Source organism: Lagenorhynchus albirostris, chromosome 1 (assembly GCF_949774975.1).
Source record: "Lagenorhynchus albirostris chromosome 1, mLagAlb1.1, whole genome shotgun sequence".
In the NCBI taxonomy this organism is placed as follows: Eukaryota; Metazoa; Chordata; class Mammalia; order Artiodactyla; family Delphinidae; genus Lagenorhynchus; species Lagenorhynchus albirostris.
In genome coordinates, this window is record NC_083095.1 from 154,245,580 (window position 1) to 154,270,500 (window position 24,921).

The following is a 24,921-nucleotide window of genomic DNA, read 5'->3' on the forward strand; positions in this document are numbered from 1 at the left end:
CTTGTGACCTGACCCCTCCAACCGTAGCTGGCAGCCTGGGCATAAAGCAGGGGCTCACCACCAACCAGACCAGGGGCCGACCATACCTACAAGACTGCCCTCAGCAGTCAGCTCACCAAAACACAAGGAGCCACATAGCTCACATAGGGGACACCCCTAAAGCATACAGCTCTGGTGACCAGAGGGAAGTGTGCAGCTGGGATGTATAGGACATCTCCTGCAAAAGGCAACTTCTCCAAGATCAGGAAATGTAACCAACCTACCAAATGCACAGAAATGAAAACTGAAAATTAGGCAAAATTAGGTGATAGAGGACCATGGGGAAGGAATAAGATGAAAACCCCAGGACAAAAACTAAGTGAAGTAGAGATCGGCAATCTATCCGACAGAGAGTTTAAGGTAATGATCATAAAGATGATCAAAGAACTCGGGTAAGAACTGATGAACGGAGCAAGAAATTTCAAGGTTTTAACACGGAGTTAGAAAATATAAAGGAGAAACCAAACACAGGTGAAGAATGTATACAACTGAAATGAAAAATACACTACGAGCAATCAACAGTAGATTAACTGAGGCAGGGGAATGAATCAGCTAGGTGAAGACAGAGTAAGAACTGGGGTGCCTGGGGTGCAGGAGGGGGGACACGGCAGCAGTAGGGGGACATGGGGTGCAGGAGGGGAGACTCAGAACTGGGGGGACAAGGGGTGAAGTTGGGGTGAGTCAGAAGTGGGGGGACATGGGGTGCAGGAGGGGAGACCCAGAAGTAGGGGGACATGGGGTGCAGGAGGGGAGACTCAGAAGTGGGGCACATGGGGTGCAGACTCAGAAGTGGGGGACATGGGGTACAGGAAGGGAGACTCAGTAGTGGGGGGACAGAGGGTGCAGGAGGGGAGAGTCAGAAGTGGGGGGACCTGGGGTGCAGGAGGGGAGATTCAGAAGTGGGGCACATAGGGTGCACACTCAGAACTGGGGGACAAGGGGTGAAGGTGGGGTGACTCAGACCTGGGGGGACATGGGGTGCAGGAGGGGAGACTCAGAAGGTGGGGTACCGGGTTGCAGGGGGGACCCAGCAGTGGGGGGACATGGAGTGCAGGAGGGGAGACTCAGAAGCGGGGTGACATGGGGTGCAGGAGGGGAGACTCAGAAGTGGGGCAGCACCAGCCCTAGGTCCCCCTGAGCTTTGACCCCACCAACTAGTGTCCTGACACAGACTCTGGGACACCGAGCCCTGCAGCCAGAGGCTCGGGACCTGGTCCACACAACAGGGTACAGAACTAGCACCAGGACCTGGCTTCACCCACCAGCAGGTGGACACCCACTGCAGAACCACTTCAGCACCACACCCTGACTTGTCGGGACCCAGCCAACATACAGGCAGGCTGGCACAAACTCCAGGACCCCTGGGTCCTCAACCCACCACCAGCAGGCTGACACCAGCTCTGAGAGTTCTGGACTCCTCAGTCAGCCCCACCCACCTTCCGACCAGGACTAGCTTTGGGACACCCCAGAAGCTGCAGCCAGCTGTGTCAGGAACTGGCCCAATCCACCAGCAGGCTGACACTGGATCTGGGAACCCTGCAAACACACACCCCAGAACCTGGCTCTGCCCACCAGGGAGCCAGCACTAGCCCCGAGACCACCCAGGGTTCCACAGCCAGCTGCCTTGTGACCTGACCCCTCCAACCGTAGCTGGCAGCCTGGGCATAAAGCAGGGGCTCACCACCAACCAGACCAGGGGCCGACCATACCTACAAGACTGCCCTCAGCAGTCAGCTCACCAAAACACAAGGAGCCACATAGCTCACATAGGGGACACCCCTAAAGCATACAGCTCTGGTGACCAGAGGGAAGTGTGCAGCTGGGATGTATAGGACATCTCCTGCAAAAGGCAACTTCTCCAAGATCAGGAAATGTAACCAACCTACCAAATGCACAGAAATGAAAACTGAAAATTAGGCAAAATTAGGTGATAGAGGACCATGGGGAAGGAATAAGATGAAAACCCCAGGACAAAAACTAAGTGAAGTAGAGATCGGCAATCTATCCGACAGAGAGTTTAAGGTAATGATCATAAAGATGATCAAAGAACTCGGGTAAGAACTGATGAACGGAGCAAGAAATTTCAAGGTTTTAACACGGAGTTAGAAAATATAAAGGAGAAACCAAACACAGGTGAAGAATGTATACAACCGAAATGAAAAATACACTAAGAGGAATCATCAGTAGATTAATTGAGGCAGGGGACTAAATCAGCTAGGTGAAGACAGAGTAAGAATTGGGGTGCCTGGAGTGCAGGAGGGGGGACACAGCAGTAGGGGAACATGGGGTACAGGAGGGGAGATACAGAAGTTTGGGGCCTAGAGTGCAGGAGGGGAGACTCAGAAGTGTGGGGCCAGGGGTACACGAGGGGAGACTCAGAAGTGGGGGGAAATGGGGTGCAGGAGTTGGACCCAGCATTAGGCGGAAATGGGGTGCAGGAGGGGAGACTCAGAGGTGGGGGGCCTGGGTTTCAGGAGGGACCCAGCATTGGGAGAACATGGGGTGCGGGCGGGGAGACTCAGAAGTGGGGGACCTGGGTTAAGGGAGGGGGACCCAGCAGTGGGGGGTATGGAGAGCAGGACGGGAGACTCAGAATTGGGGCACGTCGTGTGCATGTGGGCGGACCTAGAAGTGGGGGTTCTTGGGGTGCAGGAGGGGATACTTAGTGGGGGGACATGGGGTGCAGGAGGGGAGACTCAGAAGTTGGGGCACATGGGGTGCAGTACGGGAGACTCAGAGTGTGGCTCCTGGGGTGCTGGAGGTGGGACCCAGCAGTGGGGGGACATGGAGTGCAGGAAGGGAGACTTAGAAGTGAGGGGACATGAGGTGCAGGAGGGGAGACTTAGACGTGGGGGGCCTGAGGTACAGCAGGTGGAACGCAGCGGTGGTGGGCTATGGAGTGCAGGAGGGGGTCCCAGTAGTGAGAGAACATGGGTGCGGGAGGGGAGACTGAGAAGCGGGCGACCTGCTTTGCAGGAGGGGTGACCCAGCAGTGGGGGGACATGGAGTGCAGGAGGGGTGACTCAGAAGTGGGGGTGTGGGGTGCAGGCGGGGGACTCAGCAGTGGGGGGCGATGGGGTGCAGGAGGGAGGACCTAGAAGTTTGGCGACATGGGGTGCAGGAGGGGGGACTCAGCAGTTCGGGGATCCAGCAGTGGGGGGACATGGGGTGCATGGGGGAGACTCAGAATTGGGGGCCTCGGGGTGCAGGCTCAGGCAAGGCCTCAGGACCAGGCACACCACTGTGCCAGGCAGGCGGGCAGCAGAGCGGGGCCTGGCGGCGCTGGGACAGGGCTGGAGAAACAACCTGTCCCTTCTTGGCATCCGGGAGGAGGTGAGGGCCACCACTGGGGGTGGGCGCCTGGGGAGAGCTTAGGGGCTGGGCCAGTGCGCTGGGTCCCACATCAGAGACGCAGTGCCAGCTGCCACAGCTCTGAAGGCAGAGCTTGGGAAGCCCCCTCCCCTCGGGGCCCTGTGAATCTCACGCCGAGCAGCGCTGGGTGCCCTGAGCCCCGAGTTGGTTGGGATCCCAGTGAAACTGTTGGGCTCAGGTGTCAGAGAAGCGGGCCTTCTCAAGCACAGGTCTGGGGTCCAGATCCCCTGCCTCAGTGTTAGTCAAAGTGGCTCATTAGTGACCGGGTCCCTGAAGCCACAGCTCCAAGCACAGCCCGATGCGCAGCAGAACGTGCGCCCGATGGGCGTCCGCCCCGTCCGTCTTCATTCCTCCCGCCTAAAACCACCTTGGGGTGCCTTCTGCAGGAAAATTCACAGGCAGGATGGATCCAGGCCTCCCGGAGGGCTGTGCTCTCTGCCCACCCCCTACTCCTCCCCCCACCCACTCCCTAGAGTCCCGAACAGGCCGGGTTTCAGGGGGCTGCAGCCCAAGGACGCGAGGATGGGGCACCCGCGGTGGGTTAGTCCAGGGAGTGGCCGGGAGGAAGGTGAGGGGCTCCAGGGGGTTGCTCACCTGCCTCTTGCTCCCTCCACCCGGCCTGGCTCCCACACCCCACACGGACCCTCCTCCGCCCAGCGCAGCTCAGGACCACTGCAGGGCCGCCGGATCCGGACGTGAGCCCCACAGTTAGACGGACTCCTGGGCTGTGTGAACCCCTCCCCGGGGATACTCTGGGTCAGGGGGCGCACGACGTAGGGGGTGGACAGGGGCGCCGGCACCTTGAAATCTGACGGCGGTTCTACACCTGCAGGTACTCTCCACCCTCTGGTCACCATCACTCCCCTGCTTCTCCTCTGATCTCCAAGAAAACGGGAGGGACACTGGGGGCCCGGGGAAAACCCTGTCCAGACACGAGCCCGAGGTCCTGGGGCCAACGCTGAGCCGCCCACACCAACGTAGTTCAGGGCCACCAGCAGAGCTGTAGCCACGGCCACCTCCCGGGGCCCGGGCAGCCCCGAGGTCGCTTCAGCTGCGGTTCTGAAGGGGACGAGTGAGCTGGTCCTGAGGAGTAGATGCAATGCACAGCCTCACCCTGTGGAGTCCCTAAAAACCTGCCCTGAGGCATTAACTCTGCCCCAGAGACGCCGTGACCTTACGAGACATTAAATCCCCTGGGGATGTTTCGGGTGACATGTCTGTAAGCTCAGCACACAGGCTGACAAGGAGGTGACATGAGGACAGTGGTTAAGGGTCCAGAGGATGTGACAGCTGACCACATGAGGCCACCTCGGGGTCCTCACCCTAGGCCCTGGGGACATTCTGGCCACCTCGGGCCCCTCCCCCAGCACGGTCCTGCCTGCTGCCCCACTCCTTGCAAGTGTCCGGCCCAGCCGAGGCCCGAACCCAGGCCTCCTAAGAGACTCAGCCTCACTGTGGCTTAACACACACAACCCTGGGAGAAACCCAGCGACTTCAACACGCCAGCCCGGCCTTCTGTCACCCCAGCTCCAGGATCCACTGAGCAGGCCTGGGGAGGGGCAGGCCCCCTGACCATCCTTCATGAACCAGAACAAGACACCCTACTTAGGCCCTCGGAGCATCAGTCCCACCTACCTTGTAAGGACAGCCCTGGCCCAGTCACGGACAGGCATTGCCCACTTTACAACTGTGAGCCTGGCTCCGAGAAACTTGAATGAATAAAATCCTGAACGTAAAGGGTCGCATAATAATCTCAAAACCCCTTGAAGGGAAGCAGGATGGATCATTTGGAATTTTCCCTGGACTTATTCTGGTTTTCAAATTTTCAACAACACACGTAAGAAATCTTTATCACCTGGAAAAATCATGCTTTGTAGCAAAGTAGCCTGGAGTTATAAAGTGGGAGAATCCCGTCCTGCCTGAGGGCGCGTGAAACATCACAGGGTGGTAGCACCGACCTCGGTCAGGACCCACCAACGACCACTCCCAGGGTCCCTGCCACCCCAAGGGGGTCTAGTTAGGTGACAACTAGGAAATGAACTTCCGTTGCTCTACTGCAAGCGTGGAGTGAGCAGATTCAGATCCAGCTATGCAGGAGAAGCAGTGACACAGTGATGACATTCATTTTGCGACAGACATGACCTTTCAACTCAGAGCTTGAGCATCGATCAGGAGCTGAATTAGTCCCACAGCAGCGAAAGCACAGATGGTGTCACTGGGGAGGCACAAGCAGCGGCAGGCAAGCGGGCAGGGACGCGGGTCAGGAGGTCCAGCGTGGGGACACAGGCGACACTGGAGGGCTTTTCAGTAAAGAAACTGCGGAAAGTTTAAGAGGCTCAGGAAAGCAAGAAACAAGCATTGCTTACAAGGTAAATTCTATCCAATAGAGAATTCTATCCACAAAGCTTTTCTTTTATCTACCAGCACTATAGAGACAGATTTGATGCCATGGGTTTAAGGAAAAATGCTTAGAAAAACAGTCACAAGATCTACGTCTTGCAAGGAAAATGTTAGAATTTACTGAAAAATTTTAGATGCCGAATTTTTTGAAAAAAGGGAGTGATGCATTCTGTGTTAGATACTGACCTTCAAACTCCAATGTGATTTCCCAAGCGTGATTTACAAATACAAAGAGGTATTTCTATGTTTTGTTATGGCCATTTGGCTAAAAAAAAAAAAAAAAAAAAAAAAAAAAAAAAAAAACCACATTCAAATAACATCAATATTATTTTAGATGGGCTTTATCGTCCCAGTCCACAAAGGGGAAGATGAGGATGAGGCTATCGGCCGAAACCAAAAATAATACGATTGTTTAAAAGAGGATTCAGGTCAATGAATAAAATTATAAAATCTTTAGTCCAGCTTCTACCCTCGAATATCAAAGCACAGGCCAGTGGACCCAGGATTTATCACAATAATGTGTTTTAGGCTTTTGGTAAATTTAGCTCAGCCAAAAAAAAAACCAGGCATTTAAATGAATATCCACGTCACTGTGACCCAAAACTACCTGCACTACAGATGATGTCACCCTGGCCGCGGCACAGGAAAACGGTGGCAAAAGATCTTTGGAAGCCAAATCGGTGATTGTCAGACTTTTTTTTTTTTTTTTTTGGCTGCATCAGCATGTGGGATCTTAGCTCCCCACCAGGGATCGAACCCGCGTTCCCTGCATTGGAAGCGCAGAGTCTTAACCACTGGACCTTTTTTTTTTTTCTTTTTTTTTTTAACTTTTCAGCAAACCACCCTAGTGCCCTGGTTCTGCCTCAAGTGCACAGGTAGATAAAAGCGGGCCAGGCGCCCTGGGTTAGTGTCCGCGGCACCTGCTCTGCTGTCAGCACTCACGTCGGTGATGGTGTTGAGGGCGGTGTCTGCCCCGATGCTGAAATCGGAGCCGGGCACGTTGTTGGAGACGGTGGCGGGAACCATGACCATGGGGACGCAGAACTCCTTGTGCTTCTCCCGGGCGGCCGACAGCTCCAACAGTCCCAGGTAGGCCTGCAGGTGGGTGTGTGCAGTTGTGGGGATGGGACAGGGGTGGGGAGGGAAATGCATTGCCATCACGGGCAGCGCTGCACCCAAGGTGAGGCTGCGGGCATCGTCCCGTCGGGGTGAGACTAAGCCGCTCACGGGTGAGAGTCTGACTGTTTGAGGCTCTCACATTTTCTTTAAAGGAAACAGAAAGGTCATCATGGGACTGATCTTGGCTGAATATCAAAAATGAAGGTGGACAGTCCAACATGTAGTTAAAAGATAATGATCTGGCCCCATCACTGCCCTCCTCTCTGAATAGCCAATGGGCTTCCAGTTCAAGAGAGAAGGTCATCTCTACAGACTCGACAGAGGTGAGAACTCCCTGGGCGGACAGACCCCAGACATGGAGTCAAGCTTTCGCTTCTCGATCGAGTCCCTTTACATAGCTGGGCCAGTGTCTGTCCCCGAGTGCTGCCACCCCTCATTCTCTGCATCACCATTACTGAGTGGCCGCTGGGCCCGAGGCTGCATCACCCCCGGTCACACCGAGGGACAGACGGCACAATGTTTACAGGAGCCGGCACGGGGTCCCCATTCAAACCAACAGCGCTAGCCAGCCAGCAGGGGAGCAGAACGTACCTCGAATCCACCGATGATCAAGAGCGCGTTGATGCCATGGGTGTGCATCTGAGCAGCGATGTCCTCCAGGTACTTCCCGGGGAGGGTGCTGGGGACGGTTCAAGGGAGGAGCGGTCAGGCCGGACCCCCTTGGTGCCCCACCCTCCGAGGCTGAGCTGCACGGCACTGAGCGGCAGGGGGATGTCTGCTCCCTCGTCCACGCTGCTGGTGGACAGAGGGGCTGGGGAACCACACACGGCAGAGCGGCCAGCAGTCAGGTCTCAAAAGAGGGTCTTTTCAAAAGAAAAGGGGAAGAAACTTTGCAGCTGTCCAATACCTGGATCTCAAAGAACCCTGCTGCCTGGTTAGGGAAAAAAATGAACCACAAAAGCTTTCAAGTGTTCACAACGATAATTGGATGGAAACTTCCAGTTTTTGAGTCACGTACAGAGTACATGTACCCTACCCCATCTAAGCTCATTTAAAGTCACCTCCACGCACACCTGCTCATGTCGTCCCGTTTTACCACCTGTTCAAACACGGCCGGCAAGTGGAAGAGACAAACGATAGTCAGCCGTGCCCCATCCTGAGACCCGCACCCACCCTGATCTCTCCCTTGTGCTGTCTGGAGTATCAGGGGTTTATACTTGGGGTGGGTGTAGAGAAGTCATAGGGCCTGGGCGGCCAGGGCACATGAGTGGTCACGATGTCGACTACAGGGTCCCTCCCAGCGTCTGAGCATCGTGAGAATACGCTGCCAGCTGGCCCCTCCAGCCACCCCAGAGCAGCCCCGGGGTGGGGCTCGTGAAGCCGACTGTGCTGAGGCATTACAGTTGGTCGGAAGGGGCCTAGGAGGCAGCCGATAGGGCCCTGGCTCCTAACTGGAGCTCTGCTGTCAGAACACCATCCCCCGAGGGCGCTGGGGGGTGACGGGACCAAAAGCGCTTTGGAGAACTAGGCCAGCTCCACAGATTCCTGGGTGACGCGGGCACCCAGCTTCACAGCAGGACAGAGGCTGGGACAATTCCCCTGGACAACAAACAGGCTCATATAGAGTGCAACACTCGTTAGGCTTAAGTACCAACTACTTCCTTTCCTCATTAAAATGTGCCACTTAATGATGGCTGCACCTGAGGTCAGAGAAGAAACAGCTTCGTATTAAATCAGCGCCTCAGGAACACACCCCATCCCCGGCTATGCCCGAGAACAGAAGCGGCTGCACTTCAGAAACGTGTGGTTCTGTGTGGAGCCCCCCAGGTCCTCCCTCCGGCTGTGGGGACCTGGCGGCTCAGGCCTGCAGTCCCCACGCCACTGAGCCAACATCAATCCTGTCTACACAGCAAGGTCGCCGCAGCTCAGACATCCCTGTCTGCATCACCTCAAGCGAGATGAGGGGTTTCTGCCACCATTGGGTTCTTCCAATCAATGGAAACAAGGAATTATCAGAGGAAGCCATTCCCAGGTCCCCTGCTTTGTCTCTTTTTCAGGCCACATCTCATCAACTCCCCATAACACAACCCAGGTCCCTCCCGGACCGGAGCCAGGACGTGAACCAATTCCTCCTGGGTTCCTGTACGGGAACTTAAAGCAGCAGCATCTGCACCAGCTGCTCCCCGCAAGAACATTCAGGTCAGAATCAAGACAGGAGAATTACCGTTTTGTCCCAAGAATGGAGCCGCCTTGGCCGGTCCAGCCGCCGACATCTGCCCAGCCAAATTCCTTTACCTAATGTGCAAACAGAAAGAAACAGCTGTAGCAAAAAAGAAAAAGGAATTAGAGAGCTTTAAAAACAGCTCAGATGTCTGCACCTCTGACAGGCTTTGTGTCTGTAAGGATTTGAGAAATGTTAGGAAACGGCTTTCATTTCAAGGCTGAATGAGCTGCAGCCTGAACCAGATTCTAAGGCTCAACAATTAGGAACACGGACAGGCAAAGCCCCCCGCATGTAGGAAGGACCCTGCATCTTATTCCCCGCCATGCCTATCAGAGGCATGCTTTAGTTAGCCAAATCCCACCATGGCGAAGTAAAAGAAAAATTAATAGTACAGTTTTCTTAATCAAACTAAGATTAAAAAAATGCTTCTTAAAAATTGAGAACCACCTACGAGCACCAATAAATGCCCACTAGGTGTTTGCACAACACCCCACAGCCATAACAGCAAAACGCTTTCCTTTCCCCCCCACACACACACTCGGGGCGGCCACAGTTTGGAATATCACCGGCCTCCAAACACGCATCTTCGCCCAGGTCTCCTGAAGACCCTGCACAGGGTGCCACCTGCTCACTGGGCACCTCCCACTCCATCCAAGTCCCAGCGCCTCTCAGATCTCCCATGTCCATCAGTTGCAACTCATTCCTGCCTCCTTTCTTCACACCTGTGCATACTTAGTACTAGAGCAAATCTTATTGGCCAGGCCTTCAAAATGCACCCAGACCATGGAAGACTTCCCACGGACTCTGCCATCACCAGATTGGACCAAGCCGCCCGCATCCTGCCTGGGCTATTGCAGATAGTCCCCCAAGTACTCTCCTGCTTCCCTACTCCTGCCTCTTACGGAAACCTGTCAGAATGCACCACACCCCTGCTCCAAACCCTCCTGTCTTTTCAAAGCAAAGGCCAGACCCCTTAGGATCACCTACAAACCATCCGGCCCTCTCCTCCTTTTCCCTCACCCCCTTCCTCCTTCCCCCTCGCAGTCACGTGAGCCCCTCCCGCCCCACCCCCCAACAGCTCAGGGCCTTTGCACCGCCGGCCCTGCCTGGGACCAAGATCCGGTGTCCCCGAGGGCACTCGCTCAGCCCTTCACACGTTGGTCTGGGGTCACCTCCCAGCATCACTGGCTGGAGGGCCTCAGTGAAGATGCCCATGGCACTCCAACCTCCTCCCCTGCGTTTTTTTAGCCCCAGTCACGTTCTGATATGCTGGAGAGTTCACTCCACTGATTTTTACCTCTGTCATCTCCCTCCCTGAGATGCAGGGAGTCTTGTCTGCGTTCTTCACCAATTTGGTTCCACAGCCTAAGAACTCAGTAAGTAGCTGCTGAGTCACTGGGTGAATAAACACAGCCGCCCCCTTATCTGCAGGGAGTATGTTCCAAGACCCCCAGCAATGCTGGAACCCTACATATCCACCTTTCCCTATACATACACGCCTAGGATAAAATTTAATTTATAAACAGGCGCAGTAAGAGAATATCCAAATTGCCAGCATCACCCGTCTTGCACTTTGGGGACATTATTAAGTAAAGTAAGGATCACCTGAACTTAAGCACTGCCATACCATGAGGGCTGATCTGATCACCAAGTGACTCACGGGCAGATACCCTGGACGGGAGGACGATTCATGTCCCGGGAGGACAGAGCTGACAGTTGGAGATTTCATCACGCTACTCACAACGACACGTAACTTAAAACTTACAGACTGTCTATTCTGGAATTTTCCATTTAATATTCCTGGACCACAGGTAACAAACCGCAGAACTGAAACCTCGGATGAGAGGGAACCAGGAAACACCCGGCTAAGAGCGTAGCGTCTGTAGCCTCCCCACGTGTTTAGCACCCTGCATCCTATGACCTTGGTCTTGTGAATTAAGTCTCGGTGCCCCAGCTTTCTCATTAGGAAAATGGGGTAATATCTTAGATTTTTGAGAGATTTAAATGGGTTAACACAGTAAGTAAATCGCGGAGGAGCAGTAAGTGTATTCAGTAAGCACTCAAGCAGCTAATCTCTTCCCTAGGTTTTTATCGGAGTGGGTGCTCAGTGCGCTGGCCTTGTGCATCACCCACGGCATCCCATGCACACCTCACTGCTGCCTCGTGCGCACGTGCTCCCCTTTCCACCTAATGCCCGGGTCCTTGGACCCCAGAGAGGCCCTCCCTACCACCTTTGAGAAATCCGGAATCTGCCTTCTCAGCAAGGGCCTCCCTCGCCAGGCGCCCCCGGGACTCACCTGGCCTTTGGCGAAGCCCTCAAAGCCGTCGTACACAGCGAACACCTTGTGTCCGTCGGAGATGCCCACGCGCACGGCCGCGCGCACGGCCGCGTTCATGCCGGCGGCGGGCGCACCCACGTTCACGATGCCCACATTGCAGTTGCTCTGTAAGTCGGAGGGGGGGGCGTGTGGGTGTGTGCGGGTCGCAGCAGATACGGCTCGCACCGCTGCACCCTGGAGCCGGAGCGTATGGGCTGAGCGCGGGGCCCAGGCGCCGGAACTGAAAAGCCTAATCACCCAGGTGGGAGGGGGCAGGAGGAAAGGGTCGACGGGGCGCGGTATGGTCTCCTGGGAGCCAAGACCCGAACTGGCCAGAGCAGAAGGACACCCAGGCCAGAGTAGGACCCAGGCATTGCCGGAGGCGGGGACGTGGCGCAGCGCAGCGTTTCCTACCTTACGGATCTGGGAGTCTGGCAGCTTGATGGCGAGCCGCTTGTAGGTGTTCAGGTTGTTCTCAAAGCTCCTAGAAGAAAAGGACGGTGTCAGACCAAAGGTTAGAATGTAGACGGAGCAGTATGGGCTCATCGGGGGAGAAGGGGCCTCAGAGGACGCTTGTGCCGGAGGCAGATGGCCCGCAGGTGCCAGCTTTGTGTTCGGGCTCGCAGGGAAGGCAGCCTCAGGTGTTCCCAGTGACTGGAATGGATGTCCTATAAGGGGCTGAGGGGCATGGGGCGTTTAGGATGCAGCAAGTTTCTTTCCCCAAATGCTAGCAGCCACACGCCACTCTCTATCCTAATTTCATCAGCTTCTAAACAACCCCACCCCCACCCCCCCACCCCCACAAAAATAAATTTCTCTAATTAGTCACCCGGGCCATTGACCTTTAGGAACAGTGCCTTGACTTCATACTGTCTTAATTTCTGACTTCTTATGTTGATACAGAACAAGCACCGCCTGGAGGTACATTCTAACACCAGGCCTGACGAACAAAGGCTCCCAGTAAAACAGGTTTTTTCCCGGAAGACCCACCTTCCTCGGAGTTGCACAGCGTCCTTAAATCTCCTCTCATCCATCGCCTTTTGTACTTCCTGGGTCTTTAAGGAATTAACGAAAGGAAGAAAGAACATGTCAAGACGGTGCATCCTCAGATCCAGGCTAGGGACCTGGAACCAGCTTGGTCCTTGCATCCGGGTCCCTTCATGTCCAACCTTGTAGCCAGCAGCCTGGGGTCAGCGAGCCTGCACTGCCTGGCTACGGGAGGGAAGCCTAGGCCACCCACCCAGGCTGCTTCGTAGAAAAGGACGAGGTGGGACCACCGGCCTTGCCAGAGTAAGCGAGGCCTGAAATCTTAGGGATTCCGGCCCATGAGAGCGAGGCCAGAAGGAAGCGGATCTCCCAGGCCAGGCTCTGAAAAATCCCCGTTTGACGCTGGTGAGGGAAGAACGAACAGAACCACCCCGTCCCCGGGGAGCGGAGGACGCAGGTGACGCTGTGGCAGGGGCGGGGGGCCGACTGTCCCGGGGAACAGAGCGCTTTGGGACCAGCACCGCCCCCGCCCACCCCCTTCAACCTCAGGATCCCAGGCAAGTCATCCATCACTCTGAGCTTCAGTTTCCTCCTCTGTGTGGTGAGAAAAATGCCCCTACTTCCACTGTCATTGTGGTGGTCAACGCTGCCAGGTCCTTAGGAAGACACCTGGCAAGCAGTGGTCAGTGAGGGGTTGGCTGTGGCCTTGTGAACAGTCTGGCTGAGACGTATGGTCGTTCAAGGACAAGCTAGTGGTACCTACTGGCTGCCTGTCTCAAAACGGACAGAGACACTGGACAGAAGAAATGTGCTCACAATAAGCTGCTGCTCATCATTCCACATTCTGTTCTTTTGAGCCACAGCCTCAGAGTCCACACACGTGCACACACCCTCATACACACATGCACACACATGCACACACACGCACAGACTTCCTCTACTGCCATCGGCTTTTGGAAAGTATGTTTCTGAGGGGTTACTTTCAACAAGTCCTGTGACTTAATTACCTCTCTGTACATGTCATAAAATACATACACCTCAGAGCCACTGGGAAGACCAAATAAAATGAGAGTCGTGAATAGACTTTGCAAAATAAAAAACAGTAACAATTCCTAACGCAACTCCACGGCCGCTGCAGCTACTGGACGGTCAACTGGAAAACCATCCCCTGCTTCCGTGCAGCCACTGGCCTGCGCTCCACACCCAGAGGAGGCGGCGCACGTTGGGGTCCCCCGAGTCGGCCATCCCTGTCACATCACAGGTGTGAGGGCCTCGGGGATGGGAGGGCAGGAGCAGCTGACCCTGGAGAGGCTGGATGGTGCCCTCCCCACCCCGAGAATCTCCCCGCGGTCCCTGCAGAGCCGTCTCTGGCCTCTCTAACCTGCCCACAGGAAGCGCCCGGGTACCCCGAGGACACCCCCTCCCGACAGACTAGACTCACGGAGGGGGCCCGCGTGCTCGGTGTCATGGGCCCGGGGAGGGGGCCCTGGGTCCCGGGGAAGGCTATCCGCCTGTGCTGGGGGAGGTACCTGCCCCCGGTCCGCCCTGTGCTGGGCAGGGCCCAGCCCCGCACTCACCATCTGCACGCATTCCATCAGTGGCAGCCGCACCGCCTGGTTCCCGCTCAGCGACACCACGCAGGCCGGGGTCTCGGGGGTGGCCTGGAGGAGGGCGACCACGGCCTCCACCCCCATGCGGCTGGCCTGGTAATGACATCACGATGGTTGGAGCTGGCCCCGGGCCAACCCGGAGACCAGCCCGGCGCCCACAGAGGCTCCCCTCGTTCAGACAGGACCAGCCCTGTTCTCAGCTCCTCCGTCCTCAAGGCCCCCTCGCTTCTCCTGCACCGAGTCCCCGTTAGTTACTCAGAGCCCTTCCCGATTACTTCTAACCACCTCCAACAACGAGATCAACTCCGCTAGGAACTGGCGCGCTGAGGGGCAGGGTGGTCAGAGGCGTGCGGAGCAGGAAACCGAGAATTGGACTCTGGGTCTCTGTGGTCCCTGGGTCCATTTCTAGAAACCTGCCCGTGGACACCCCCTTTCCACCTTCTGGGTTTGTCCCCCACATTTGGCAGGGTCTCTCAGTGTCTGGGTCACCAGGGGCCTAGGAACCCCCCTCGGTTAGCAGGTCTCCCTATGAGACTACAGGCCGTAGCACCCTAGGGACAAGCCAGCCGGCGCTGTGGGCAGAGATGCCCTTTACCGATGGCTCTACTCAAGATCACCCAGTCTTCGTAGCAGACTGGTCCCTTTGCAATCCCAGAGGTGTTCCTTTCCTTGTGACGATGCCTGACCATTTCCAGCCTCACTTACCAAAATCCTGTCAAAGGCTGAAGGCGTCCCACCTCTCTGCACGTGTCCAAGGATGGTCACCCGAGTGTCATAACCCAGCTGTGTGACCACGAGCTGAGGGGAAACACAGGACATGGCTGGGCACATCAGCTTGTTCTAGGGCTGGGGGCTGGGAGCAGGGGAAGGTCTCTCTCCCCTTCCTACACATCTATGTTGAAGAATGTTCTAGTTTCTAAATTTCACTTCCTGAAAGAATGTTTAACGGCTTGCTGAAATTAATATTTTTTAAAGAATACTTTTATCATCAAATAAAACCTTTGTGCTCCTAACTCGCAAGTGAACACAAGTAACACAATTTTAAAAAAACACTGTTTCTATAGCTTGTATTTCAAGCATATACTTTGTAAAAATCTAAACATTTCCCTGAAATCACCTTGAATTTGTAAGGTTGTATTTGAAAAGCATGACGTCCCCTCAGTCCAGGGCCCAGGTGAACCCAGCCAGTGGCCGGGACAGGCTACCTGCCTTGACTGGCCCTCATTTACTTTATAAAAATGATGGGGCTGGGTCACAGGAATTCCATGGTCCCTTTTGGCTCTAATATTCCACAATCCAATCTCAACTTCAGTTAAGTGGGAAGGAATATCTTTGCCCTGACTGTATTGATTATTTCTATAAATACTGGCAGATGACTTTCACAGATATTTTGATAATCAGGTGAAAAGCTGGTCAGGGAATACGTAAAAGGCATCAGAGAAACCAACTTGCAAAGCCAAGGTGATGATGTCCTTTGCCCTGATGGGCGGCTTCCACCAGAGCCTGAGTCTGTCTCCCCAGCACTGTGTCCAGAACCTGCCCAGTTACCTGGGCAACCGGGGAGCACAGCAGATCCCTCCTGGGCCAGACAAGCCAGCACCCGCCGACCAAGCCCAACAGGACTCGGGCAACAGGATTGCGGGGTCGGCCTCCATGCAGGGTGGAGGAGCAGTGACTAAGGCCAGCCGAGCGGCTTTCTCTGTGAATAAGGCCATGCTCAGCTGATGCTCCGGTGGGAGACGGAACTCTGCTGACCTCCTAGCTCCTGGGCAGCCGCCACCCAGAGCTGGAACCTTCTAACCCCACCCGATTGCATTTCCTCTGTCTCTGTCGGGGGAGCCCGGGGCCTCTGGGAATATTCCCAACAGTATTCCAGAGGCGGGGGCTCACCAGAAGCCAGGAGCTGTATGATTCTGATGCCAATAAAGTTGAGTCATTACGAAAATATTTTTAATGAACAAGAAGAACAAAAAAACTTTCAATAATAGTGCATGGTTCCAGACTCCCGCCCTGCCCGGGGTGTCTAAATCTCCCGTTTCTAGACAGGCTCGGGGGGTGAGAAGCCTGAGACGCTCACCTCCTTGATTTGCTCAGAGGTGATGGCTCTGTTTTGGGTGTCAATGGCTCCTTCGGCCACAATGATGATGTTCAGTCTCTTTTTCCGGGCACGGTTCTAAGGAAACAAAAGACGAAATCCTCAAATGCCTAAACCATTCTTAACGACACAACAGGGGCCTCTGCCCCATCTGAACTGGCCTCTCTCCAGGGAGAAACGGTCACCTGATTTCATAGGTGGTTCTTAAGGACACAGGCAGGTCAAGGTACCCTAGGTAAGCAGGTGGGACAGGACTGCAGACGCAGAAGCTGCTGTGACATCACCACAGGCAGAGGCCGGTCCCCGCTGCCTTTGACCCCGACCCCCGGACGGTGATGAGCTCCAAGGCTGGGCTCTCCGGGGAGGGGGCTCTCCACTGCAAACCAGGCCCGACAACTCCCCCGGAAGGCAGAGCTTCCTGCCACCTCACCTCAAGGAGGTTTGCACATAAGACCATACAGTTACAGAAATAATGGGGAATAAAAATCAGTGCTTAGGGCTTCCCTGGTGGCGCAGTGGTTAAGAATCTGCCTGCCAATGCAGGGGACACGGGTTCGAGCCCTGGTCTGGGAAGATCCCACACGCCGCGGAGCAACTAAGCCTGTGAGCCACAACTACTGAGCCTGCGCGTCTGGAGCCTGTGCTCCATAACGGGAGAGGCCGTGACAGTGAGAGGCCCGCGCACCGTGATGAAGAGTGGCCTCCACTTACCGCAACTGGAGAAAGCCCTCCCACAGAAACAAAGACCCAACACAGCCAAAAATAAATAAATACATTTATTTAAAAAAAAAAAATCAGTGCTTAAAAACTGATTTTCGCCTTTGTGATGGGCAGCGCCAGCCCCAGGCCTGGGCAGGAGGGGCACAGAGGGGAATGTGGGCTCAGGCGGGGTCGGAGCCGCCCTGCAGGAACAGCCAGGCTGGCAGCATCCAACACTGGGGTCCGCAGTGCTCCCAGGCTCATGGCCAGCATCCTGTGATGCCCCAAATCACTCTCAGTGAGTCTGTTCTCCCTCAAGTCCCCAGTCAAGGACCCTCCTCTGGGGGGTGTGAGCTGTGTGGGGCAGTGAGCCCAGAGTGGGCAGCACCTGAGAGTGTCAGCCAAGAGGGCTCGGCCCGTCCTGCATCACAAACACACATGCTGTCTTGTTGGTTTATGATAGATGTTAAATTTGCTACACTTTTTTTTTTTTTATTGGCCACACCGCGTGGCATGCAGGATCTTAGTTCCCCAACCAGGGATCGAACCAGTGCCCCCTGCAGTGAAAGGTCAGAGTCTTAACTAACCACTAGACCACCAGGGAAGTCCCAAAATGTGCTAAACTTTGAAGAACTTATTAATCAGAGTACTTTCTAAAAGGTATAAAGATACGACAACAAGAATGATTATTTTAGCATCACTTGAAAGAGCAAAAATGGAAGTAATGACTGGTCCACAAACATGGAATTGGCCAAATAGCCATACTTCATCCATACAATACAATATTCCAAAGTGGCTAAAAAAAAAATAATGGGGTCAGGGTCATCCCTGGTGGCGCAGTGGTTAAGAATCCGCCTGCCAACGCAGGGGACGTGGGTTCAAGCCCTGGTCCAGGAAGTTCCCACATGCCGCGGAGCAACTAAGCCCGTGCGCCACAACAACTGAGCCTGCACTCTAGAGCCCGCGAGCCACAACTACTGAAGCCCATGAGCCACAACTACTGAAGCCCATGAGCTACAACTACTGAAGCCCGCACGCCTAGAGCCCATGCTCCGCAACAAGAGAAGCCACCGCAATGAGAAGCCCGCACACCGCAACGAAGAGTAGCCCCTGCTTGCTGCAACTAGAGAAAGCCCCGGCACAGCAACGAAGACCCAACGCAGCCAAAGATAAATAAATAAACTTATAAAAAAATAATGGGGTCACCTATCCACTCAGGTGGGAAGACAGCCAGCTTGTCTGTGTAGTTCATTGACTGCCTCCTGGTCCCCCACCCGGATGGAGTCACTCATTCACTGAATCCTCACAAAATCTCTAAGGAGCAGCAAGCAGCATGACCCCGAGTTACAGCTGAGGAACTTAGGACATGAAGGGGAGGTCGTCTGACCAAACATCATTTGCTCCGTGGTTGGCAGAGCCAGGATCCAGCCCTGGGACTTCTGATACCCCCGAGTCCTTTCCAACTTTATACCGAAATGCCCATGATTGGGGGATGCTCTGGGGCTTGCTTCCTGGGCCAATTATCTGGTAAGGTGTTTAGAGAAACTCTCACAGTGCTACACTGATAACCAATAAAAATTAATGACAGGCACTACAATATCGAGTGTTTCCACCCAAGTGAGCTTAAGCCATTAGTCCTAACTCTGCCAACGCTTAAGGGGGAATCCCAACACGTCCTAGCTGACAGGGCACTTTACAATGTCCGAAACTCAAGGAGGTTTGCAGATCAGACCACACAGTTACAGAAATAATGGAGAAACCTAAAAATCAGCCCCACGGCCTCACTGCTGATCTTCTGCCCAGCCAGGCGCTTCCTCACAGCCAGGGTGCTTCCGGCTCTCTAAGGGCATTAGACTTTGGCCTGTGTAGTGTCACTGTCAACGAGGGCAGGGACTTGGGAGGAGAAGGGACAGATGCAGGGACAGGCACGTCCCTCAAGTAATGCCCCGTGGAATGGCAATTAAGTGGATGTCCTCAGCGCCACGATGAAGGACCTGCCTAACAGGAGGGCCAATGCTTGGCTCCTGCAACCAGCCACGTACCTTCCCACACCAGCTGGCCGGCACAGCATGCCGCCCAGGTCCCCAGGTCAGAACCAAGAGATAATGAACTCGTTTGTTACTTCAATGGTCATAGTCATCCCTGGGACGTGCCCCTGGCCTGCTGCAGCCTAGAGCTCCAGCCTCAAAAGGGTGCATGATTCTTCCTAGTAAAAGGACAGCTTTACCAACAGTTTCTTACAGAGGTTCTGGGTCAGCAAAGCTTATTTGATTTGTTGCTGGAATTCCTTTCTTGGAACCCATCACTTTGAAGGCAATGGCCATATCTTATGAAACGTGGGTCCTGGCTATATGCAATGTTTACGTGTTTGCTGAATGCAACGATAATTAACCTCTGCCATATGTTTACTTTACTGCCTATGGAATAGCGATAAGATGGTTATGAAAATAAGAGAAGGGAAATTCAATACGCATTGGGATTTCTGTCCCGAGTGCTAACCATTGTTTTCTACGAGGCCTCGCATGCCTTAGTTAGAAGCCTTAACTAGAGGAAATCTGCCCGGCACTGATAATCCACGGGGTGAAACACAAGCCCAACCCGCAGACAGAAGGAAGGAAAAGCCTGGCTCAGAGGAGACAGCAGGCCAACCCACAGCAAGGCCAGCATGGTGGGGACCCCACGGCGGAAGGAGCTGTCACCATGTGTGCCACACGGCAAGATGGGGGAGTTGGATGGAGTCAACACACAGGTCTCCTGTCCCTGTCACGTGGGGTCAGGAAGGCAGCATGTTCCCCAGACCCTGGACTCTCACATCACCTCTTCTGTTTACAGTTGTAGCTGCTGCTTTACACGAGAAACACAAAAGCTTCAGCTGTTTTCCCTCGAATCACTCTTTGCAACAGTGGGAGGTGGATGGACGCGTGAGGGGTCGAAGCCCCCAGCAACCAGCCTGAAGCCACTTTGAGCAGAAAGCTGTCACCTGTCTAAAACTCCATCCAAACCGAACATGCTAACAGCCACCGCAAATCACGGCCGGGGCAGCGCAACCAGAATCGCTGGCAGTTAAGAGAGGCGAAACGTGGGTTTACCTCTGAGAGTTTGATGCACATGTTTTCCTGCCAACCTTCTTCTGGTGGAGATTCTGGAAGGAACACCCAGTCGGCCCCACAGGCCAACGCACTCACCAGGGCCAGGTACCTGCACGGAGACAGCAATGACCTCGTGGGGCCGCTCAGGGCACCCTGAGCTCAGGGCCGGCCCCGGCAGACAGGACGCCGCTGGCTCCTCGGGAACCCGTCCTGGCACCTTCGTGCTAGGGTGCAGGGCCCCGCAGGGACTGTGCTATCGGTCCTCTCCATCCCCGTCACATCCGCACGTACGTACCCGCAGTGCCTCCCCATGACTTCCAGGACGAAGGTCCTCTGGTGGCTGGAAGAGAGATAAAGGAAACATCCACTTAGCACAACCGGGAAAGCAAACAGAAACGCCTGCTTTGTGTTTCCAGCAGGTACCTGAGCTGCCCCGCAAATGACCCACTTTCTACACAAGCAAATGCTATTGTGAGTGTGTTTCAAGCTTTTTCCAGCAAAGGGGCTGCAGCAGCGAGAAGCACCTCCCGGTTGTGTTTTACAGCAGGTGTGCTTGTGCCAGACATGCTCATGCTACCAGGACACGTGTGTGCTCTTCCCAAGACAACGGCTCTGCTGGGCAGCGTCAGCTGCTTCTCGGGCCACAACCGTGGGCTGGAGACCGCCCACAGCAAGGCAGGACACGACAGTCACAGAGTCAGGTCCACACCCGGGGACCACAGCCTTTCCACAAACGGGAAACTAACCGCCACCAGTGACCCTGGGAACCCGAAGGGGACATGGTTTGCCACCGGTCGCAGTTCCACTGGGCGTGGCCCTGAGACAGTGGCAAGTGCCTCATCCACGAAATGGAGGCACGTGTTCCATTTCCTCTCTCACGTGGCTTTCGTGAAAGTGCTTCGGAAACCCAAGGGCTCCACAGAAGGCATTATGGTAAAGGTTCTGCCATGAGTCCACAGCACGGGGACAGAAGGTCTCTGCCTCATCTACATGCTGGGAAACCCACAGGTGAGAAGCGGAACAGGTGGGATGCTCGCCCAGCTCTGATGACAGCTGTGCAAACTCGGGGCTTTACTTTCTGTGATTCCTGCAGGAGAGCTTTGGGTGGGACTTTATGTACTGTTTTGTCTTTTTCTTTTTTCTAAATTCTCTCCAATGAACACTTCTTTCTTTTACAATTGGGAAGCAGTGACTTTTGAAAATTGAAAATAAAAAGTAAACCAATACAAAATTGTTTCTAATATCAAGTGACAAGCCTTGTGGAACCTTCCAGAGCGGGCACTGAGGTCTCCGCAGCCCATGTCTCAAGCCCAGGGCCGCCTGCCCGCCCGCCCACCCACCAGGTTCCCATGGCCACCACCTCTGGGCAGTCGTCATGATGGCGTCCACCACCTCGATGATGCGGTGCAGGGCAGAGTCCGTGCCGATGGTCATGTCGGTGCCGCAGAAGTCGTTGTCGATGGAGCCCACCATCCCCACCACGTTGAGGTACCCGTGCTTCTGCACCTCCTCCGTGTTGATCTTGCCTGTGGAGGGACAAGCCGCATGCCCAGGATGACACGGGGAGGGGGGAATGCACGCTTCGACATGGGTTTCCTACCCACTGCATCAGATCTGTACACGACCTGATCCTGCATACTGACAGAGAGAAAAGCCACACAAAGGTGGAGCTGGGGACAAGATAGGAGCAGTCACTTGACACCCAGACAAGAACACCGACCCAGGCGTAAAAATTAAAGGAAGGAAGGATCGCACGCTGCAATCGGTGGATACAATGACTTCTGTCTGGCAACGGCCTTGGAAAACGGCCTGGCTTCGAATAAGACACGTCACCAACCCAGATCTAAGTCTGAAAGAACATTGTACAACTGGCATATTGACTGCTTACAGCCCATGGGGGCTAATTAGTTGGTAGAGATCTACTTAGCGCTCTCAGGAAAGACCACCGGGGATGGTAGAGCTGCTTAAATGGGACCAGAAAGGTCAAGGTCAAGGGGGAGGCAGCTATCCCTCTTCTGAGTTACCACCCCAGGCACCTGTCTTACACCAGAGCACGGTGCAGAGACATCGTTAGGTCCTTTGCTGCTGGCGTCTGACAGCCCCTCTCCATTCCCCAAACAGATGTCACAGAATTTGGGGTCATCGCTTTAGTGCAAGTTTACGCTTTTCATAAGGTTGCTATTAGTTCAATTTGCTTCCACTGGCCATATTTTATATTAAAGTGGAATTTTGTAACAACATGTTTAAAAGACAAAAACCACAGAATATATAGGTTTCTTGAAAATCCCTTCCTATGATAAAGGACCATCCAGCAGCAGGTCGTTACCATCTAAATTTAAGTCTTGTAACAACTGATAGAAAGACCCCAGGGGAGCTGGGGGGGGGCAGCCATGGGCGTCTGAGGACAGGTGTGAGCCAGAGCCACACACATGGCCGTTTGGCTTCGCCTCGAGCCTCTGACCCTCCTCTGTAAAGTGGGGATCGATACAAACCCTCTCAGATGGTCGTCACGAGCAGTGCACAAAACCGCCTATGTCAAAAGTGGAGCCATGCCTGGCACGTAGGATGGCGGAATGAATGTTATTCTTATTACCGTTACTGTCATCATTTGAGGCACGAATATAAGTGCTGAGGTGGCGACTGTAAGATCTGCATCGCCACCAGCAGCAAATACCTCTGGGACAGTTAAGCAGGCAGAATGTATGAACTCAAAGCTCTCTGAGGGGATGGGGAGACAGAGCCCCACGAGAGTAATGTGCGTGGAGACAGAGACACACCCTCCCGGGCCAGCTCCTCCAGCAGCCCACTCCACTCCTTCCGGAAGATATTGGCCCCGGTGAGACTCCCGTCCCCGCCGATCACACACAGGTTGGTGATGCCCAGCTGAAGCAAGTTATGAGCAGCCTTCAAGCGGCCTTCCCGAGAACGGAAGTCCTTGCAACGGGCGCTGCCAATAATGGTCCCTCCCTGGAAAAGAAAGAAAACCGTGTTTATCTATTTCCTCCCATCTGGACAGAAAGATGGACAGATTGGTGCATGTGAGTGCTGATGTAAAACCACAGGACTTTCAAAGCGTAGGTTTCCTTCCTTTTCATCTTTTGAATCGATCAACTGTGAAAGTTTAGAGTTTTCCCATTTTTAGCTCTACCCCAGAATTCAATGGCTAAAGACGCTGCATCATTCCCAAGGGAAACAGAGTAGGGGACGGAAACAAGGATGAACGGCAGCCATCAGCTAAATGCGTGGAGCTGAAGAGTCTGCAAGGTAACAACAGCTGTCCCGTGGGGAAGCTGCACCAGCACAGGGGGGGCTGGACCCCGCACACTCTGAGCCTAAGACGGGCCCAAGGCCGGTCAACAGCCACAGCCAGAGAAGCACTGTGTCCAGCGGCCCCAGGTAATAAGACTCCCCTTCTGTTAGTCAGGGCTCCCCACGAGTGCCAGCAAAGTAGAAATCTGTGAGCCAAAGGGATTTATTTTTGCATGAAATCTGCCCCACCCCTCCCTGCCCACACCCCTTTTTCAAGCTTAAATCTTAGCTGGATTATCCAAACTTCCGGGAGAGAGAAATCATGATTTTTCGTACTTTGTTTTTCAAAAGCAAAGGATCCCTAGTTGTATATAGAAAAATTCAGGATGCCTTTACACAAACCCTGCACACACTGATAAAACTTCAGTTTGTGCATGACCTTCCAAGTGCACGCCTGCTTCATAAAGCAAGGTGCCCATCAGCAGAAGTGATCCTGGGTTAATGATGACGGTCAGTGTGACAGGGGTGACGTCAGGACCTGGCACAGCACCGGGAAGCCTGGGTAGAAGGTGCAGGGTGCAGAGCAAAGATAAGCCAGTCCTCTGGACTTTGATTTGACCAAGAGCGATTAGAGGGTCACATAATTTCTATCAACGGGAAGTCAGCAACCCATAAACATTGAGGAGATAACATGGACAGGGCCCCAGGAATGAAACCCAGGACCAAGTGGGTTGCAAAGAAGTGGACACCAGTCTCTCTCTCTCTCTCACACTCACACACACACACACACACACACACACACACACACACACACACACACACACACACACACACCCAACCATACTTGTATTTCGTATCTTTCTTCACAATCACCATAGTAGAGTGGAAATGCTCTCCTCACACATGGGTTTCCTGTCTGGAATTCAGATGACAATGTCCTGACTTTTTGCAAATATTACTCTACCTAAGTATCCATGGTTGTCCAACTTTCCTTCAGCCTCTTCCCAGGAGTAGTAGAGCAAAAAGCCTCAAGTGCAGACTTAAGAGTCTGTGAAGGCATTTCACCTCACACCCCACTAGCATCCGCCCCCACCCCCCCAGCTTTACTGAGATGCAATTGACATACAACATTTGTCAGTTTAAGGTGCACACTGTGATGATTTGATACATGTATATATTGTGAAATGATGACCACCGTAAGATTAGTTAATACCTCTATCAATCCACATAGCTACCTTTCTGTGGCGAGAACCTTCGAATATATAATACAGCATGGTTATATTTTTAAAGGTATAGAACATGATAACTCAATATTGGTGCACATTGTGAAATGATCACCATGATCAAACTAATTAACACCTCCATCACCTCATCTGGTTACCTGTGTGTGTGTGTGTGTGTGTGTGTGTGTGTGTGTGTGTGTGTGTGGTGAGAACATTAGTCTCTTAGCAACTTGCAAGTATATAATACGGTAGTGTTAACTACCGTCACCACGCTGTACATTAGATCTGGAAGCTTGTGTCCTTTGACCAGCACTTCTGCAACCCCCTCAGTCCCTGGCAACCACCATTCTACTCTGTTTCTCTTGAGTTTGCCTTTTTTAGATCTATGTATCAGTGAGATCATGCAGGGTTTGTCTCTCTGTGTCTGGCTTGTTTCATGTAACATAATGTCCTCAATGTTGTCCTACATTGCTGGACTTCCTCTTTTATGGCCTAAT

At 53.9% G+C, this 24,921-nt stretch overlaps 1 protein-coding gene across 3 annotated transcripts in view; it reads right to left on the minus strand.

The window, feature by feature from the left end:
- Nucleotides 1-24,921, minus strand: part of PFKP (phosphofructokinase, platelet) — a 132,795-nt gene that overhangs the window by 67,294 nt on the left and 40,580 nt on the right. For all 3 annotated transcript variants that reach the window (XR_009541880.1, XR_009541879.1, XM_060156350.1), the window contains exons 4-16: nucleotides 22,730-22,919; nucleotides 21,313-21,478; nucleotides 20,248-20,292; nucleotides 19,953-20,061; nucleotides 16,147-16,242; nucleotides 14,775-14,867; nucleotides 14,037-14,162; nucleotides 12,463-12,527; nucleotides 11,887-11,956; nucleotides 11,452-11,598; nucleotides 9,155-9,225; nucleotides 7,522-7,609; nucleotides 6,754-6,906 (exon numbers count right to left, since the gene is read on the minus strand). Coding sequence is in view for 1 of the 3 variants with exons in the window: in XM_060156350.1 (XP_060012333.1) it covers nucleotides 6,754-6,906; nucleotides 7,522-7,609; nucleotides 9,155-9,225; nucleotides 11,452-11,598; nucleotides 11,887-11,956; nucleotides 12,463-12,527; nucleotides 14,037-14,162; nucleotides 14,775-14,867; nucleotides 16,147-16,242; nucleotides 19,953-20,061; nucleotides 20,248-20,292; nucleotides 21,313-21,478; nucleotides 22,730-22,919 (1,419 nt within the window). In the remaining 2 variants the exon portion in view is untranslated. The remainder of the gene's footprint in view (nucleotides 1-6,753; nucleotides 6,907-7,521; nucleotides 7,610-9,154; nucleotides 9,226-11,451; nucleotides 11,599-11,886; nucleotides 11,957-12,462; nucleotides 12,528-14,036; nucleotides 14,163-14,774; nucleotides 14,868-16,146; nucleotides 16,243-19,952; nucleotides 20,062-20,247; nucleotides 20,293-21,312; nucleotides 21,479-22,729; nucleotides 22,920-24,921) is intronic.